Source organism: Glycine max, chromosome 1, assembly GCF_000004515.6.
Source record: "Glycine max cultivar Williams 82 chromosome 1, Glycine_max_v4.0, whole genome shotgun sequence".
Lineage (NCBI taxonomy): Eukaryota > Viridiplantae > Streptophyta > Magnoliopsida > Fabales > Fabaceae > Glycine > Glycine max.
The window spans coordinates 52,026,890-52,046,822 of NC_016088.4; the positions used below are offsets into that span (position 1 = coordinate 52,026,890).

At 35.6% G+C, this 19,933-nt stretch overlaps 2 protein-coding genes across 2 annotated transcripts; both read right to left on the reverse strand.

Moving 5' to 3' along the window:
- Positions 1-7,015: 7,015 nt before the first annotated feature.
- LOC100792599 (uncharacterized) lies at positions 7,016-11,067 on the reverse strand. The gene is made up of 4 exons (XM_003517167.5): positions 10,757-11,067; positions 9,463-10,161; positions 8,851-9,285; positions 7,016-7,653 (listed from the first exon to the last, which is right to left on the reverse strand). Exons 2-4 carry the CDS (start codon positions 10,157-10,159, stop codon positions 7,475-7,477), a joined length of 1,311 nt encoding a protein of 436 aa, XP_003517215.1. The 5' UTR covers positions 10,160-10,161; positions 10,757-11,067; the 3' UTR covers positions 7,016-7,474.
- A 7,217-nt stretch (positions 11,068-18,284) lies between these two features.
- On the reverse strand, positions 18,285-18,966 carry LOC100793661 (uncharacterized). Its single transcript, XM_003517169.5, has one exon. The coding sequence runs from the start codon at positions 18,821-18,823 to the stop codon at positions 18,482-18,484; it is 342 nt and encodes a 113-aa protein (XP_003517217.1). The 5' UTR covers positions 18,824-18,966; the 3' UTR covers positions 18,285-18,481.
- Positions 18,967-19,933: the final 967 nt, after the last annotated feature.

Genomic DNA, 19,933 nt, shown 5'->3' on the forward strand with positions numbered 1-19,933 from the left:
AAACCTATTTAAAGGGTATGCAGATGAAGTAATCACGGTAAAGGGTACGTTTTTGATAAATATGGTAAGAGTGTGTGTGTGTGTGATGGGGATAAGGTGACGCGTGGGTCCACAGAGGCACGTCTCAATGCGTGAATGAGTGTTTGTGAAGGATATCTCCACGATTGGCGCAATAAATCACCAAATCTAACACACTTTACGACACCATCTTATGCTCGTGCCTTTGTCTGGGGTTTGGACTTTCTGCAGTTAGGTTTCACACAGTTGAGCATACAGTTATTATTTAATGGTTCAACTTCTTTTTCTTCTTATATCTTAGTTAAAATATAATTTTTATCTTTCTAATGTGATGAACTGTGATTTTGATACCCTAAATATATAATTGAGACATTTGGTTCACTGGTTTTAAACCCATACAAAACTCGCATTTCGCAGTAATCAATCCAACTCTCCTTCTACAGCACTTGAGTTCTTAGCCTATGCAAAAATACCTAAAGTCCCAACCCAATTCCCAAACATAAAACCTCTATCAAACGGCCTAAATCAGCCTTTAGCATCGGCTATATTTTTCTTTTCCTTTTCTGATCTCAAGCCATGTTTTCATGCTTTATAGAAAGCCCAAATCACGTATTCCACTATTTTGCTCACTAATAAACCAACAAAAAAAAAAATGAGTACATGCATTAACGCAATATTATTCAAATACAAAACGCTATATTTCATAATCACTTCCTTCAAAATCATAACAATTCTTTTTCTTTTTTTTTGAGAATCTGGTAAGAAAATTTTATAACGGGTTTAAAAACATACATGCGGATGTTAAGTATTTTATTATACTCATCAGTTTAGAAATTTTATTAATTCTGTCTTAATCTTATAAATTCATCTGGTCCTATTTTGTTAAATAACAACTTATATCTTTCTCCCCCAATTATCTTCTATTTTTTTTGCTGATAAAAAAAATCTTACATTTTTTAAAAAAGAAAAATACTCATTTTTATCTCTCCTATTCCAATTATCACCCTTTTTAGATTGAATTTTAGTTTTGCGTTTACAAACTCAATTACGTGTTTATCTAAAGTTGTATATTGGATTCTAGTTCTGTATTTTGAATTTCAATTACGTTTATATAGTTTAAGATTGGATTTTATTCAGTCAGTGCTAGCTGATAAAAAGTTCATGGGTACGAGGAAAGTTTTTGCCAAACTGTTTTTTTTAAAGAATTTATTATCTTTTAATCTACACGTTTATTTCATAGACTATCTAATTATTCAAGAGTGTTGGTGTGTAATCCAAAAATTTGAAAGTTAGTTAATATGGTTACAGAAATACATACCATCCAGTTATATGTTGTTGTATATAAAAACTCATTTCCTGTATTGACAAAAAGTTAGTTAATGAGAAAACCTCTTTTCTCTCATCTTGCATTTATCTTCATGCTTTCTCTTATTCCTCTCAGTGTGCAGATGTGTATCTAGCTTGCTCTAACAGATTGGTACTAGAGCTTGTGCAGGGACCCGTGAAAAGGAAGCAACATTGTTGTTGTTGTTGAGAGCACTGCTGCAGGCATGCTATTATGGCTGCTATGAATGCCATACCTGGAAATCTCCCTGTGTTTGACAGGAAAGGTTATGAAGATTGGTGCGCGAAGATGGATGCTATTCTTGGATTCCAAGAACTTGATGAGATCGTGAAAGATGGGTTTCAAGAAACCTCCAAGAATCCTACTACAGAACAAAAGTAGTTGCATCGAGAGAACAAGCGACTAGACTGCAAGACTCAAGTTCTTTTGCATCAATGCGTTTCTGCAAACGTGTTCCAAAAAATTTCACAGGTTGCAACCTTGAAGCAAGCATGGGATATTTTGCAACAAGTCTATGGAAATACTGGGAGAACAAAGAAGGTCAAGCTACAATCTCTCAGAAGACAATATGAGTTGTTATCAATGATAGAGCAAGAAATCATCGCAAACTATTTTAATCGAATTCAGGTGGTGACAAACTCAATGAAAGCCTGTGATGAAGCAATGGTTGATTCAAAGATTGTGGAGAAGGTGCTCAGAACATTAACACCCAACTTTGATCACATTGTAGTAGCCATTGAAGAATCGAAAGATATTGAGAATATGAAAGTGGAAGAATTGCAAAACTCCCTGGAGGCACACGAGCAAAGGGTGCTTGAAAGAAAGAATAATAATAAAGTTGCAGAGCAGGCACTTCAAGCCAAAACCAACCACAAGTCTAGAGGTCATGGTGGCTGGACCAAAAGAGGAAGAGGAAGACAAAGAGGAGGCAGAAGTGGTGATCGAAATGCAGAAACACAAAGTTCAACTTCCCGAGAGCATATTCTTAGAAGCAATTCAAATGAGCAACGTGATAATTCCAATTCTAGAGGAGACAACTCTTTCAAAAGTCGAGATGGTAAGAGGCCCATTGACAAAAGAAAGATCTAGTGTTACAATTGTGATAAATTTGGGCACTTTGCCCATGAATGTTGGCAGATTGGCAACAACAATGCCCATTGCAAATGCAAGAAGAATGATCAGGCACACTTGGCACATGAAGAAGATGGATCTGATTCAGACCAAGTTTTGCTTATGGTAACCATGAGCAGTAAAGAAGACTGTTCTTCTTGGTATCTCGACACCGGATGCTCAAACCACATGACAGACAATAGAGACTGACTAGTTGATTTCAACCCAAATGTTGCCACTAGTGTGAGGTTTGCAGATAATAGCACCATTCTTGCAGAAGGTATTGGGAAGGTGATGATCACACGAAAGAATGGAGAGACAACGTATATGCATAGTGTACTGTATGTACCTTCAATGAAAAATAATCTACTTAGCTTGGGGCAGCTCCTTGAGAAAGGATTTACCATGGCAATGTAGGGAAACCATATTGAGATCTTTGATGATAAATAAAGACTAGTGCTCAAGGCACCATTATCCATAAATAGGACCTTCAAGGTGAATTTAAGTACTGCTGCAATTCAATGCTTATCCATTGATAACACGGAAGAAGATAGCTGGTTATGGCATTACAGATATGATCATTTAAATTTTAAGAGTCTGCATCAACTAAGCAGCAAACAAATGGTGCTTGGAATGCCATCCATTCACTCGCCATAGAAAACCTATAAAGGATGCTTGATTGGCAAACAACCCAGAAAAGCCTTCAAGACCAAGGCACCATAAAGAGCCAAACAACCTCTTGGAATAGTTCATTCAGACGTGTGTGGATCCTTCGATACTCCATCCCTTGGTGGTAACAGGTATTTCCTAACTTTTGTGGATGAATTTACCAAGAAGATTTGGATATATATGTTGAAAGAGAAATATGCAATATTTTCTCTCTTTGTGAAATTTGTCAAATCAGTTGAAAGACAATCTGAATTAAAGCTAAAGATCCTTAGAACAAATGAAGGGGATGAATATAACTCTAAGGAGTTCAAAGAATTTTGTGAAGCTAAAGGAATTGAACATGAGGTAATAGCTCCCTATACACCTCAACACAAAGGCTTGGCAGAAAGGACAAACAGAACCCTATTGGATATGGCTAGGTGTATGCTTAAAGGGAAAGGACTACCAAATTGTTACTGGGTAGAAGCTGTCACCAAAACAACTTATGTTTTGAACAGATGTCCCACCAAGAGACTTCAATCTATAACACCTGAAGAAGCTTGGACCGGAGACAAGCCTATAGTGAATCATTTAAGGATCTTTAGGTCTCTTAGCTACAAAAACATCCCAGACGAAAGGAGGAAGAAGCTGGATGATAAGAGTGAAGCTCTTATCCTAGTTGGATATCATCCAACTGGTGCATACAAACTTTACTGCCCTTTGAAGCAGCAGGTGGTGATTAGTAGAGATGTCGTGATAGACGAAACTGCAACCTGGAAGTGGGAAAATGATTCTAAAATTCACAACTCATATATTCTCGAGGATAGCCCAAGAGCCAAGGATGTTAACCCTGCTAGCTCAATGCAACCTCTTATAAGAAGGTCACAAAGAACAAGATTTCCCTCCACAAGACTTGCAGATTATGAGTTGTATAGTAACAGTTCAATCTCTGATGCTGGTGAAATGGTACATTTTGCTGTTATGATTGACACAGAACCTGTACATTGGAAGCAGGCCTTGGACATCAGAGAATGGAATGTTGTTATGAAAGAAGAGTTGGATGCCATAGAGAAAAATAGAACCTGGGAGTTGGTTGATTTGCCACATAATAAACATCCAATTGATGTGAGGTGGGTGTTTAAAGTAAAGCTCAAACCAGATGGCTTAATTGCAAAACACAAAGCCAGGCTCGTTGCAAAAGGATTCCTTCAGAAACAAGGAATTGATTATACAAAAGTATATGCCCCAGTTGCAAGAATGGAAACAATCAGATTAGTTATTGTTATTGCCAGTTCTAGAAATTGGACCATATGTCAGCTTGACATCAAATCTACTTTTTTGAATGGTCCATTAGAAGAAGAAGTATACATCTTGCAACCACCAGGATTTGAAATAAAAGGGAAGGAACACAAAGTATACAAATTACTTAAAGCTCTTTATGGCCTCAAGCAGGCCCCTCGAGCTTGGAACAGGGTGATTGAAAATTTCCTTAGCAAACAAGGATTTGTGAAATGCACACTAGAGTTTGGTGTGTATGTAAAGGAAACTCAACACAAGAACTTGCTATTTGTATGCCTGCATGTGGATGATTTGATCATTACAAGAGATGTGGATGAAGAAATCGAGCAATTCAAAGAAAAGATGAAGTCAGAGTTTGACATGACAGATCTTGGAATCCTGCATTATTTTCTTGGTTTTGAATTTATGCATACACAGAAGGGAATCTTCCTACACCAAAAAAAATACACTAGTGAGGTTCTAAAACGCTTTAATATGGAGAATTGCAACACAGTCCCAGTACCCGTGATGCCAAACTTAAAATTAACAGAAGAACTGGATGAAAAGCCAGTTGATGCAACATTGTTCAAGCAAATTATTGGCTCACTCATATTCCTATGCAACAGCAGACCTGACATTTGTTATGGAGTGGGATTGCTTAGAAGATTCATGGGTAATCCTCGAGCTCCTCACATGACTGCAACTAAGCATATCTTGAGGTATCTCAAGGGAACAAGTGATTTTGGTTTATTGTTTCCAATAGGGAATGATCAAAACAAATCATGCATTAAAGCCTACTCTGATTTAGATTGGTGTGGTGATAAGGTTGAAAGAAAAAGTACCTTTGGATACTTGTTTAAGTATCTGGATGCACCAATATCCTAATGTTCAAAGAAGCAAAGTGTAGTAGCACTCTCCTCTTGTGAAGCTGAATATATAGTGTCAGCTGAAGCCATTTGTCAAAGTTTGTGGCTGGAAGCTTTGCTCGAAGAGATGAAATTACAGTATGAAAGGCCAGTACAAATGTATGTTGACAATAAATCAGCCATTAGCTTGTCAAAGAATCCAGTTTCTCATGGAAAAAGCAAGCACATCAAAACTAAATATCATTTCCTTAGAGATTAAGTAAGCAAAGGAAGATTGGAGCTTGTATATTGCAGCACCAATGACCAAGTTGCTGATGTTTTTATCAAACCTTTGAAATATGAAAGATTTGCGAAGTTGAGAACCTTAATGAATTTAGAATCAGCTGGATGTTTTGGATTAAGGGGGAATGTTGGTGTGTAATCCAAAAATCTGAAAGTTAGTTAATATGATTACAGATATACATACCATCCAGTTGTATGTTGTTGTATATAGAAACTCATTTCCTGTATTGACAAAAAGTTAATTAATGAGAAAACCTCTTTTCTCTCATCTTGCATTTATCTTCATGCTTCCTCTTATTCCTTTAAGTGTGCAACAGCAATTAATGTCCCCACAATTTAATATACTTCTATTTTCATTTTTAGATTTTGCTAATTTTCCTTTTCCTTCAATGCACCTTTGTTAATAGACAATCTCACTCCTTTGTTCTGTGAAAGAGAATGATGGATATAACACGAGTTTTTGTAATAAAAATATTTTAATATTTATAATATATATATATATATATATATATATATATATATCCAAAAAAAAATAACTCAACCAAATACATGTCTTAATTATTCCTAAAAATATAAAAAATAATCTCAACCAATTTTAATAATTAATCAAACACATTTTTTAATAATATCCAAAAATAACATTTCCATGTTATATTTTTAGAAAAAAATACATTCTCGAGATTTAAAAAAGTTATTTATGGAATTTAGACCCCTAAATATTTCAGGATTTCTATTTTTATTCCCCATATATTTATGAGTTTAGTCCCTAACTTTTCTTTTTAAATAAGAATTTAAAAAATGATAAAGAGCTAGAAATGTTGACCGGCTAAAGAAGAGTTAAAGAGCTAAAATAAAAATCCTTAAATGTTTAAGAATTTAGAAAATGAGAATCTTTTTTGTTACTACTTTGGTACTATATGTCGAGCTTCATAGCGGCAAACCAATTAGGAGTGATATATACAAAGAATTAGAGACTTAAAAAACACACACACACACACACAATCCTATGGCACTGCCGAAGATAAATAAAGAATGTCTACCGTACCAGTATAGGCTATTTAATAAAGGTGAGTTTTCAAAAATAGAAGATATGGGGAGGGATAACTAAAATAGAACATATCAGAGATAAGAAAATGAGTTTTTTTTTTTAAAAAAAAAAGGAATAGAAGATAATAGAGATAGATAGTTGAGAGAGAAAACAAAATCAAATAGATAATTTGTTTAATTATAAGAAAATAAGAAAAATCAAATTAATTTTTAAAATTTACATAAAATTAATAAAATTTCTGAACTCTTAACATGTGCACACACGTCAACTAAACCCAATTAGAATTATAATTATAATTACTCAAGTAATAAATCGTGAATAAAAAATTATTGTACATTATCGACGTTTTATCCACAGTTCACTAAGACCTGGTTATGCAAAACAACAACAATGAAAGGGTATTCAACAAATGATAAATAATTAAAAAAAATCTCACCTACGGTTAAAAATATGAATGGGTGCAAATACATCTTTTGACTAACATAATAAAACAGTACTTTATCAGAATCGCTAACGTAATGCATCTGTAACCTACTAGTGCAACCAGATTTCCCTGATCAGATGATGTCAATCCAATTCTCTCTTGCTGTATGAGAATGCTAAAGCATCGTGCCCGATGGATCGGATGGTCAAACGAATCCTCGAAAATTTCCAAGTGAAACTGCCAGCACCCCTCGAATGCATAGTTAGTTATGGGATATTTTCTCAACAATACGGATCAAAACACTTCACTGATCTAGGAACGCACTAATTCATTGTATATCTAAATTGTGCACCATACTCAGAATGCCAGAAAATTGCAACTGATCAAAGAGGTATGTAAAACTTATATTGTGCTCTCCTATCATAATACTCGTTGCAGTTAGTGGTTGTGGTAAACTACTTGGCTGTGTCATCATATTCAGGAACAAGATCATGGTCAGCAGAGGATGATCCTTTACTCGTTGGGAGATAAGACCATGCTATTGCTGCAGTACTAAGAGCAATCACAGTTGTGATGCAGCCCCAAATCCATCTCTGCCTCCTGCTGCTCCTTTGCCTCTCACACCGTGCCATCTCTAGACAAGACAGCAAAAAGCATAAATGAGTAACAAATTTATCAAGCTAAGTAGAATGGGACATTAGTTGGTCATGGATTCGAATATAGAAACAGCCTTTTTTGCATATGCAAGGATAAGGTTGCATAAAATGACCCTCCAAGGTACCCATGCCAACTAACAAGCAGGCATTTCCCTGATGTATATATTAATAGAATATTAGGGCATAATCATCTAGTCAGTAGAGGTCAATGGCAATGGTTCACAATATAGACATAAAAAAAATTCTCCTATCTTGGACAATGGACTCACTAGAAGTAAAAGTAGTTTAAAAAATGCAGGTTTTGCTCACAATGACAGCTGAGGTTTATTCTCTTACTGCAACGCTGATAACAAATACCTCCCAAAAGATCACATCAAGACAACATAAAATTTGTGCCAAACTAGCAAGTGAACAACTGTCACCCCTACAAGTGTATTATTCCATGTGACCAATATTTTTTTATAAAACATTCCATGCACCTAATGTTCAGAAGTCATTCAAGCAAACCAAATACAAAGTTAAAGCTTTAAAGAAACATCAGAACCATATAGAATTTATATAAAAGGACCTAAATAGTCAAACACCATCACACGTTCCAAACACACTTTGCAATAGTAATATGTTTCAATAAGGTTTAATGGCTGCAAAATGTGTTAGGGATTTTTTCTATTATAGGAATAATAATCCATACAAGCCTTAAGCCATAAGCTCATACTATCTCTCCAAATTATAATGATTCACATTATTATTATTTTTTTGTGAAGGTGGGATGAGGGAATGCCATAAATAATTTTCAACCACCAATCACCATTCATTATTTACAAAATCATAACCATCTGCAGATTGAAGTGACCTGATAAAAATCCCTGGACCACCCACGGACAAACAAGTTTGAACACTGAACAGTCATAAAAGCAACCACACCACAGTCACAGTATGACCAGAATACTAGATCAACACATAAACTCATGTCTATCAACATCTGCCTAGATGTGTAATTGAGCCAATCCAAATTAATGCACAGCAGAATGATGATTGTGTAATGAGGAAAAATAAATTAACAGATCAAATTACCATAGCTAGATGGATATATGCAGTTAAATGTAGGAAAAAACAATGATTGATGTTTCTTTGATTCAAACAACCCCAGACCAATTAAATGACATAAGTCTCACCTACTGCTTCCTGGTTCCTCTGAGACATCTCCCTATTCATGGTCTCATAACAGTGGAGACGATCCAAAAGTCGAGCAATCTCAAAGTTCTTTGCCTCTAGTTGAGCTTCCATCTCTGTCTCCAACTCTGCCCTGGCAATTCCTTTTCCAATGGCATTTGATATGAACCTAGCAATATAAACTTGTTGACATAGATCTTCCACGGGATCAGAAGTCAGCTGCTCATCCTCAGCAGTGGCATTAAGATATGCAGGCAAAATAATTCCTGCTTGATATAACCCTTGCCTAATGCTTTCCCATTGGCTTCTCATGTTGTTGATGGATTCTTCAGCTTGCTTCCGCTTCTCTATCTCCACCAACAGACTTAACCTTACTTCACGCAATTCAGCTTCAATGTCGTATGTAGAATTTTGAGACATGCCTTCAGAAGATAATTCTACATGAAGAGAAGAGCCAAGTAAGTTAATTTATGACATGAAATATTTCTAAGGCACTTCATTACAAAAGTAATAATCCTCACTTCCTCCCCTATATGAGCAGTAAATGAATATGCAATAAGATTAATACACCATCCACTGTAACAGAAACGATTAGCAAAGTTAACCCGATTTACCTTCCCAGGCATCATAAAACTCCGTACTGGGACTGCTGAGTTTCATAGACAATTCTGTCCCTGCATTCTCTTCCCCATCTGTGTTACTAGAGAAACTCATTGAGTCTAATGGATAAAAAAAGTCTTCAACCTCGCTAACTCTGTCCAAATTCAATGCCGGTGGCTTTTCCTTGAGTAATCCATTGGTTAAGCTACCACTTCCAGTTTCTCTGTGTCCATTTGCATGGTCAACATCATTGCTTCTATCAAGTTGGCCGTCATAAACACCATTCACCTTCTCTTCTTTAACAAGTTCAGGCTTTGTAGAAGTAACTTGGAGGTCACCAGCTGAACTTGTAACAACAGCATCTACGCTCTTATCATTATCATCATCACAACGAATATTCACCTCAGACAGTGCACTGGCCTCAGAGGAACTCTTGAGGAGGCGTGGACCACGGCGTTTGTGGTTGATGATGTATGGTGAAGGAGGGAACGAAGAAGGCGCATCTGGAAGTGGTGTCACTTCAGGAGTGGTATAAAGTGCCGGCTTCAATGGAGGCTGAGGAACCTTACTTTTCTTGGCGGGCGCACTAGTACTCCTCTCCAGCTTCTGCGAGTTTGGCACAGGCATTGAAGTTGGAGCAGATTTATCAACTGGCTTAGAAGCTCCGGGCTCTATCAACCTATCCAGTGCCATGGCAGTAAAAGTCGGCATCGCTGTACAAACATAAAGCCAAATATATGTGAGTTTTAACAATCTATCCAAACCCCTAATGCAATAACTACCATTAACTCACGATTGAATCATTGAATACAAACTAAATTAACGAAATTGAATGTTGCTTTGTTCTTCTGGAGAGAATGAGAAAACAAGAGAGGCAAGGGGAGGATTATTGCCTCCCTCAACCCAAACCACCACCATATGCAGAAAAATTACATTCAGCTGAGATAAAAAAAAAATATTCCAAAACGCAAAATCTCCCAATTAATCTAATTTGACGGATAGTCGATATAGGCGGGATAAATACAATTTTTTTTTCTCTTGTTAAAGAAAAACTCCTAATAACAAAATATCATGCCATCGTCCCTCCTTCCTTGAACATATTTAAAACAAAGCATGTGACACAATAATATTTACATACTCACTTCCCCAGAAAATCAGGAAATAATAATAAAACAGATACCTAAACTGTTCTCAGAAACAGAATTCAAAATTCAAACAACTATCCAAATGTTTCGAAAACATCAACATAGAAAGAGAAAAAAAGAAGAAGAAGAAAGAGTCTGAAGACACAAGAGAAATAGAAAATACCTGGCAGAAGAAAGAAGAAACAGAGAGAAGAAAGTGAAGGCTAAGCGAGAAAGAGAGTGAAGAACGAAGCAGATGAAGCAGCGGGAAGCAGAGGCGTGCGCATATTTTGAGGATGTTTGTTAATGTTAACGTTGGCGACTGTTCTGTTCTTTATATATTTAACACTAACACCCAACAACCTAACCTCTTCTCCAAGAAAATCGCATCGTTTCTTTCTCAGTGTTGTGTTTTGTGACCGCCTCTTCTTGAGTTAAATTGTGGAGTTTTCTCTCTGCTTCTGGAATTTGATGCAACTTTTCCTCCGCAATTGTTTGGGGTCGGGACCAGGCCTTATTTTCTATTCTTTAGTTTTTTCTCTCTTTTTGGGTTCCTTCTTCTGTGGACCCTCCGTGGCCCAGCCCATTCAATGTTTAGAAAGCACTGGGATCAAAAACAAAAAAATCTCAACGACGCACGACACCGTTTAATGAATGCGAATAAATAAATATCTAGGACGAGGCCCGTTGAACCGGATTCAAAAAAAGAACTAGGGAAAGCCACTCTTCCTCCTTGTTGCCAAAGACACGTCGTTTTCTATTCTTTTAGAATTTGAAATTTCGAATAGGTATGCATAAGATACGTAGAATGTTGTGTTGAATTTCAATTTTCAGCATTAACCGCGAAAATTCTTTAGTAGACATGTCCAAATCAACTCTTGCATTTTCTTTTTTATATTTATGGAGCATGTGCATTTTGAAAAATAAATTTTATAATTTTAGTCTGCATTCTTATGTATGTGGATTGACTTTTTTAAGAGTTAAGAAGACCTAAGACCTAACCATAAACATTTAAGTGTGGTGTTACTTTTTTAGATCAACTTTCTCCTCTTATTTTTGTGCCTATATCTTTTAATATTTTCGAGAGATGATTTTTTCATATCATGATTTTATTGTTACCAGGATATTTTCAAATATATTTTATAAGTGGTTATAGAAGGTTTGTGTGACATGATAATAGAAATGAGATAAGTGTTTTTTTTCACACTTTAGAGGGTCAAATAATTATCAAATAAATAGGTCGTACAACCAGAAGGATACAAAAATGAACCATTTACTTCAAAATGCATTCATTAATTAAAAAATTAATAATCAACATTGCATGTAAATGCATAATAAAATAATAGATATGTTAAAATATGAACTATGTGTGTGACATTATTTTAGTAATTGTTTTAGAAATTTATATGTAGATTATTATTATAAGCTGAATTTTTAATTTCCACTTAAGTTTGACTATATAATTAATTAAGATGAAAACACCATTTTTTGTTTTTTCACCTATAGTTGTAAATTACACTATTAAGTTTTTTTTAAAAAAAAAAATTTCTTCTTGAAGGTATAATTTATTTTTTTTACAATCACATATATGGCTTATAAGTTTTCACCAACTAAGTCATTTAACCTAATAACTCTTGTAAATTTGGAATGTGGTTGGTTTGCAAAACCTTTTTTTTCCATGTTCATTTTCTAAATATAACTTTTGTTTTAAGATTTAAACAAAAAATGTTTGTTGTTCATTTTTCATTTCCATTTCTTGTTTTTGTTTTCTTATTCACATTGCTATCTTAGCGCCAAAACTCACATCACCACCTAACAACTAGTTACAAATCAACATAGTTGTTGACTTAATTGCATAATTGGTCAAATTGAAACGACCACCATTCCTTTGTTAACTTCTACTCAAAATTGTGAGCTCTCCCTCACCAATCCTCATCGAAACAAGTCTCACCACCAATAGAAGTTTCCATTCACACTTAACTCCAACCACCATGCATCGCTACACATAACCCATAAATCATCACATATGTCATTGCGAGTAAATATCTGTTAGAAGTGATTCTAACCAATAGATATGATTAGTTAAATAAAGTCAATTTGACAGATTACCATTTCTAGTTATCAGATTGATTTTAGTTGTTTGATATGCTATAAATACCAACCTTGTGCTAGAGTGTAATACAACAGAAAAAATAAGAATATTTTTTCTCTCACTTTTCTATCCTTTGTTATTGTAATCTGTGTGTGTGTGTGTTTAAGTTCTGTTCTTGCTCCAACAAATTGGTATCCAGAGTCAAGGTTCGATAGAGGGATCCTTGTGACACACATGATGGGACCAACAGGCGTCAATTACTCAACAAGTCTTCCCCCCTTGAATGGAAAGAATTGAGATCAATGGTACATGCAGATGAAGACGATTCTTGGTTATCAAGAAGTCACAGAAATTGTAGAAGAAGGGTTTCTGGTACACACAACCGATGCCACAGATGTGCAAAAGGCACTTTACAAAGAAAATAAGAAGAAAGATTGTAAAGCGACCTTTTTACTGCATCAATGTGTTGATGCGAAGCACTTTGAGAAGATTGCAAGTGCTGCAACTTCGTGAGAAGCGTGGTAGATTCTGGAAAAATGGAACGAAGGCACAGAGCAACTAAAGAAGGTGAGACTCCAGATGATGCGACGACAATATGAATTAATGCAAATGGAGAACAATGAGAAGATAGCTGAGTTCTTCAACAGAGTCATCTTCCACACGAATGCAATGAAAAATTATGGTGAGAAAATCATAGATCAAACAATTGTTGAAAAGATTCTCAAAACTCTCAATCCCAAATTCGACCACATTGTTGTAGCCATTGAAGAATCCAAGAAGCTCGAAGATTTGAAGGTAGAAGAAATTCAAGGTTCTCTTGAGGCACATGAGCAAAGACTTATTGAAAGAGGTTCATAGAAGTCTGGTGATCATCAAGCATTGCAGGCTTATACTTTAAAAAAAGGAGGCCACAACTTCAAAGGACATTTCAGAGGTCGAGGTCATGGAAAAGATATTAGAGGTGTCTTTGGAAGAAATAGTCAAAACCAAGATCAAGGAAAGATCGATCAAGATCAACCAGAAAGCTCCAATAAAAGAGGGGACTTCAATAATTGGCGAGGAGGAAAGAAAAAGGTTGATAGGAAGAGGCTCAAATACTTCAATTGTAATCAAATTGGGCACTTTTCTACATAATGTACAGCTCCAACAAGTCACACAGATCATCAAGGGAGCCGGTCACACGGAGATCATCAGGCACACATGGCTAAAGAAGAGAATGAAGCAAGCTCCAAGGAGCAACCTTCGATGCTAATGATGATCACTAATCCAGAATCTTACAACAATGAAGTATGGTACATAGATTCTGGGTGTTATAATCATATGATAAGGCATCGAGATTGGATTGTCAATTTTAATCCAAAGAAGAAGAGTACTGTGAAATTTGCAGACAATAGAACCACTCAGGCTGAAGGTTCTGGAAATGCACTAGTCAAAAGAGAAGATGGAAGACAAGCAATGATTACAGAAGTATTGTATGTTCCTAGAATGACCACTAATTTGATCAGCTTGGGTTAGCTCTTGGAGAAAGGATGTTCAGTGAATTCAATTAAAGGTTTTCTAGAAATCCATGACAAAGCAAAGAGACTGGTGATGAAAGCTCCATTGGCCAAGAACAAAACCTTCAAGGTAAGCCTAAGCACCATTGAATCTCAGTGTCTTTCCACTGCAAGATGATTCATGGTTATGGCACCTTAGACTAGGCCACTTAAATTTTAGAGATATGAGCCTCTTGAGATCCAAAGAAATGTTAACTGGTCTCCCTCCAATTAAAATTCCTAAGAAGATATGTGATAATTGCTTAATCAACAAACAACCTAGGAATTCCTTAAGCAATTTTACTACTTCTAAGGCTAGTGAAAAACTGCATGTTGTTTACTTAGATATCTGTGGATCTCTTAACACTCCATCATTAGGAGGAAATAGATATTTTGTCTCTTTTGTTGATAATCTGAGCAGGAAGGTGTGGCTCTACCCAATCAAAGCCTAGAGTGATGTGTTCAACATCTTTAAAGATTTCAAAGCTTTTGTGGAGAAGCAATCTGGAAAGTGCATTAAAATTCTAAGAATAGATGATGGAGGCGAATTCACATCTGGAGAACTTGAAGGTTTCTGTAAGGAGCATGGTATAGTTCATGAAGTAACTGCTCCTTACATTCCCCAACATAATGGCATTGCAGAAAGAAGGAATAAGACAATCTTGAACATGGTTAGAAGCATGCTTAAAAAGAAGAATCTTCCTCATAGTTTTTGGGGTGAAGCAGCTATGACAGTTGTGCATGTTCTAAATAGGTGTCCAACCAAGAGGCTTAACTCCATGGTTCCAGAAGAAGCTTGGTCAGGAAGCAAACCTTCAGTCAAACATTTCAGGATTTTTGGATCCTTATGCTATAGGCATGTTCCTGATCAGAGGAGAAAGAAGTTGGATGACAAGAGTGAGCCAATGATTTTTGTTGGATACAACTCTACTAGTTCATACAAACTATACAATCCAAAGAATCAGCAAGTTCTATTTAGTAGAGATGTCTACTTTGATGAATTAAGCTCATGGGGAGAGTTTTAACCTACTTCTATGACGAAGATTCATCTTGAATTGAAAGATGATGATCCAGTAGGAGAGATACATCAAGAAGTGGTCAATAATGAACCTCGGATGGTGGTTGATAGACCTGTAAGAGCCATAAGTTTTCCCTTAAGACTCAAAGATTATCAGGTTTATCTTGATAGTGCAATTACGGAGGATGGTGATTTGGTTCAGCATATGGCACTTATGGCAGACATGGAATCTATTACTTTTGAGGAACCTATCTCTAAGGAAGTACGGAGATCAACAATAGAGGAAGAATTGAAGAGCATTGAAAAGAATGATACCTGGGAAATGGTAAATTTACCTCAGAACAAAAAGGTTACTACTGTTAAATGGGTTTTTAAAATTAAACTCAAGCCTGATGGGTTGATTGCCAAACAGAAAGCTAGGCTGGTGGTTAAAGGATTCATGCAGCAGGAAGGTTTAGACTATACTGAAGTATTTGTTCTAGTAGCAAGATTGGAGACTGTAAGATTGATTGTTTCCCTGGCTAGCTGGAGAAATTAAATTGTGGCAACTAGATGTCAAGTCAGCCTTTCTAAATGGGCCACTTGATGAAGAAGTTTTTATGGTACAACCTCTTGGCTTTATATGTAAAGGTAAAGAATAAAAGGTTTTGAGACTGAAGAAGGCCTTGTATGGCTTGAAACAAGCACCTAGGGCATGGAACAAAAGGATTAACTCCTTTCTCACTGGTTTTGGCTTTCAGAAATGCTCAATTGAGCATGGTGTGCATATCAAAACAATAAGTGAAACTGAGATTGTGATATTGTGATGTTGTGCTTGTATGTTGATGATTTACTCATCACTGGTAGTAGTTTGACTGTTATTGAATCACTCAAGCAAGGATTGAAGAGTGAATTTGAGATGATTGATCTGGGCATTCTATCCTATTTTCTGGGGATTGAATTTGCCTACACTGAGAAAGGCATTTTCATGCATCAAAGGAAATATATCTTTGAAGTCCTAAAGAAATTTAAAATGATGGGTTGTAAACCAGCAGACACTCTAGCTACATTGAATGTAAAGCTTGTGAAGAGTGAAGATGAGGGCTCTGTTGATGGAACTATGTTTAGGCAGTTTATTGGTAGCTTGAGATTTATTTGTCACAGCAGGCCAGAAGTGGCCTTCGATGTTGGTTTGGTCAGCAGGTTTATGAGTGATCCTAGACAAAAACACTTGATTGCAGCTAAAAGAATCATGAGGTATCTGAGAGGAACACTCAGATATGGCATTTTGTTTCCTCATCACACTAAGGGAGATGATAGCCTACACCTTGTAGCCTACTCTGATTCTGACTGGTTTGGTGATCTGGTTGACAAAAGGAGCACCATGCGACAAGTTTTCTTATTGTCAAGGTCTCCCATATCCTGGAGTTCTAAAAAGTAGACAGTAGTAGCATTGTCCACTTGTGAAGCCGAATACATTGTAGCCTGTGCAGCTGCCTGTCAAGCTTTGTGGTTATCTTCTCTACTTGAAGAATTGAAGGTGTTTACTGGTGAGGCAGTGGATTTGTTGGTAGACATCAAATCAACAATTGATTTGGCTAAGAACCCTATGTCACATGGCAAAAGCAAGCATATAGACACCAAATTTCATTTCCTCAGAGATCAAGTGAGCAAAGGGAAGATCAGATTTCAACACTGCAGAATTGAGAAACAACTTATTGACATTATGACTAAGTCCTTGAAGAGTGAAAGGTTTAAGGAGTTGAGAGAGTTTTTGAATGTTGCTAGTTTGTAATTGGTTTGAATCAATGGGAGGTGTTAGAAGTGATTCTAACCAATAGATAAGATTAGTTAAATAAAGTCAATTTGACAGATTACCATTTTTAGCTATCAGATTGATTTTAGTTGTTTGATATGCTATAAATACCAACCTTGTGCTAGAGTGTAATACATCAGAAAAAATAAGAATATTTTTTTTCTCACTTTTCTATCCTCTATTATTGCAATTTGTTTATGGTTTTGGGCTAATTTTTAAATTTGAAATTATTTCTAAAATTTAATCAAGTATATATTTTAGCATTATTTTAACTTTTAATGATAACGGAAATAAAATAAATAAATAAGCAAACCAGACATTTCTTAAAGTGAAGGTTTTCTCTAGTTTTAAAGAGTAAAATTTTTTAGACACCCCTGCATTAATACAGACAATATCACCGTTGGAACTTATGGTCACATAACACTCCGAGTTAGGGGATCTAAACTTTTAATTTTTATCCATATGTCAACATAGGTTGGAGAATCAAACAGTTGCACCATGATGTAGAATTATGGCAAGTGTCAACTAGGGAATAACTAGAACAACAAAGTGATAACTGATAAGACATATTTGCATTGCATTCCAGTAGAGTGCATGAGAATCATTCACAGGTTCTATTTGGGAATCTACTTTAAATCCCTGGTGCTGAATAATAGGTACCACTAATGAGATAGTTAGGAAGATCTAAACCAACGCCTCTTTTTTATGAGTTATCAAATATTTTATTACTATAAGTTCCAAACTATATTTACTTATGTATGGTGGTTCAAGTCAAAGAAATTCTAGTCATTTAAGTACAGAATACAAAATTGATATGTATAAAAATAATTCATTGGTATAGATCCTGTCTTCAGGGATTTGATAATATCATGAGAGACGATTAATATTTTACATAAAAGAAACTAAAAAAAGCATATTAAATTTATTATGAAATCAAGACTCAATAAAAAGCTTGGTAATTAAGGGTCAAATGGTCTTGTTCTCACTTGATCGCACCATGGCGATGATGGTCAGGGATTGCGGCTCCTCTCCAAGCATAATTCAACACGTACGCTGGTTGCACGGTCACATATTTCTTGGGTTCATATTTTACATGAATTTTAGTGTATAAAATTGTAAATGTGTTTGTCTCAACTATACAAAAATTTCCGAGTTCTACTAACATCCTATGAAAAACATTCTCAAATTTCATTTCAAATTACTCTGAAACCTGATATTAAGAGGTGCAACACTAACACATAAACCATATATCTCTAATCAACTTTCAGAAAAGGTGACAAGAGGAATAACGTTGTATATGGCAGTGTCTTTAGGCCTCTAAGAATTCAATATATATGTTAAGTCATAAATTTATGTCATCAAATCCAACTGGAAGCAATAGGAAGATGAACTTGATGTTTGCAATTGATTCATCTATATATATTAATGATCAAGAACAAAATCACACTTACATTTTGCTCTACATCTTATCACTTGTAATACATGACAGGTTTATTGGAATTCAAATCCCACATGCCTCCTTCTTTCACATACTCAAGATACCTCGCAAATTCAGGCCTAGCTGTTGTTTTCTTCTTCCGGCGAAGATCAAAGAAGCTGAAGAGTGGGTGACTCTTCTTCTCCTTGGGTTTACTATTGGCTTTTTTTGTGGGGTTTCTGTGTAGATTGATGTCTCCAAAGGTTGAACCCATAGCCCGAGAAGGCAAACTTGTGCTCCTCTTAAACTCCTCATTTGAAGTTCCATTGTCAGCATGTTCTTTTTCTAATCTCTCATACTTGGCAGGTCCTCTAGTGCTAGTGGATCTAAACATGTTAGATCCTGTTGAATGAGAAAATAGAATAGCAAATGTGTAGATGAAAGGAAATGGTTGGTGAGAGTTGTGGATTAGAGATAACTTATAGCACTTTACATGATTGGGAGGGCTTTATATATTGTGAGGTTTGGTGTGCAAGTTTCTTCATTTGTGTTCTTTGATGTGGTGCTTGGTGTCTTGTTTTCAATGTTTTGTGTACAAAACAGGAGGAGTGATGCAATTTTGGTTGACTTTTTGTGCCGTCCCAACAAAATTCCACCCACAATAAAATCAAAGTCATGAAATATCCAAGTATCCATGACCAAGAATATTTTTTTTTTAAATAAATTGCGAGTATGACATTTTAGTTTTTCTTGGTGTACCAAGCTTTGTTTCCTCGGTCAAAGTGCCCCTTAATTGCATGTTCTGATTAAATATTTATTACTTGCACATGAAACATGGAAACATTCAAATGAATCGCTGGTAAAAGTTGACAAGAACAATATGACTGAGAATTTAAAAATAAGAGAAAGACTACGAAACGAAAGTTACGTACAAAGACAGTTTCATATATAGAACACACTAATACACTTTAGACCATCCTTGTATGGTCATGCATGCTAGCTTGCACCTTTTCATCTATGATGTGATTAGACGATTTATCTGCTCGTAATTTTCGTACAAATGTTTTTGTTAAAATAAATGTTCATGACCTAGAGGCCCTTGTGTAAATTCTAAATAATTAATCAATTTACTTCAAACACACTAATTAATTTCGTAACTGTTTTCTCAGACCATATATAGAATATTGTACGAAGAGCGCTCAAGTCTGAAATAAGTGAAAAATAAATCCATCCATAGAATTTAGGGCAAAGGCATCACAACTTTCCAATCACTTTGAGTATGGCAACCCATTTTTTAATACAATTTAAGGTTTTCGTTGGTTATGCATTAACGACTTTGCTGGGTGAAATATTGAAAGCACACACCTACACACTCAAGCACTTGCACATGCGCCATTAGTTGAAAAATTGATTGGTGGATATTTTCCTGTTAATGACTTCTAAATTTTTTAATATGTTCCTTGTTATTTTATTTTTACCACTTCACATTATAAAAATATTTAAT

Excerpts from the sequence above, each read along its gene's own strand:
- LOC100792599 (XM_003517167.5), bottom strand. The coding sequence starts at position 10,159 with ATGCCGACTTTTACTGCCATGGCACTGGATAGGTTGATAGAGCCCGGA. Across the intron at positions 9,286-9,462 it reads GTTTTATGATGCCTGGGAAG|AATTATCTTCTGAAGGCATG; the intron begins GTAAATCGGGTT and ends CTCTTCATGTAG. Across the intron at positions 7,654-8,850 it reads GAGGAACCAGGAAGCAGTAG|AGATGGCACGGTGTGAGAGG; the intron begins GTGAGACTTATG and ends TGTCTTGTCTAG.
- LOC100793661 (XM_003517169.5), bottom strand. The coding sequence starts at position 18,823 with ATGTTTAGATCCACTAGCACTAGAGGACCTGCCAAGTATGAGAGATTA.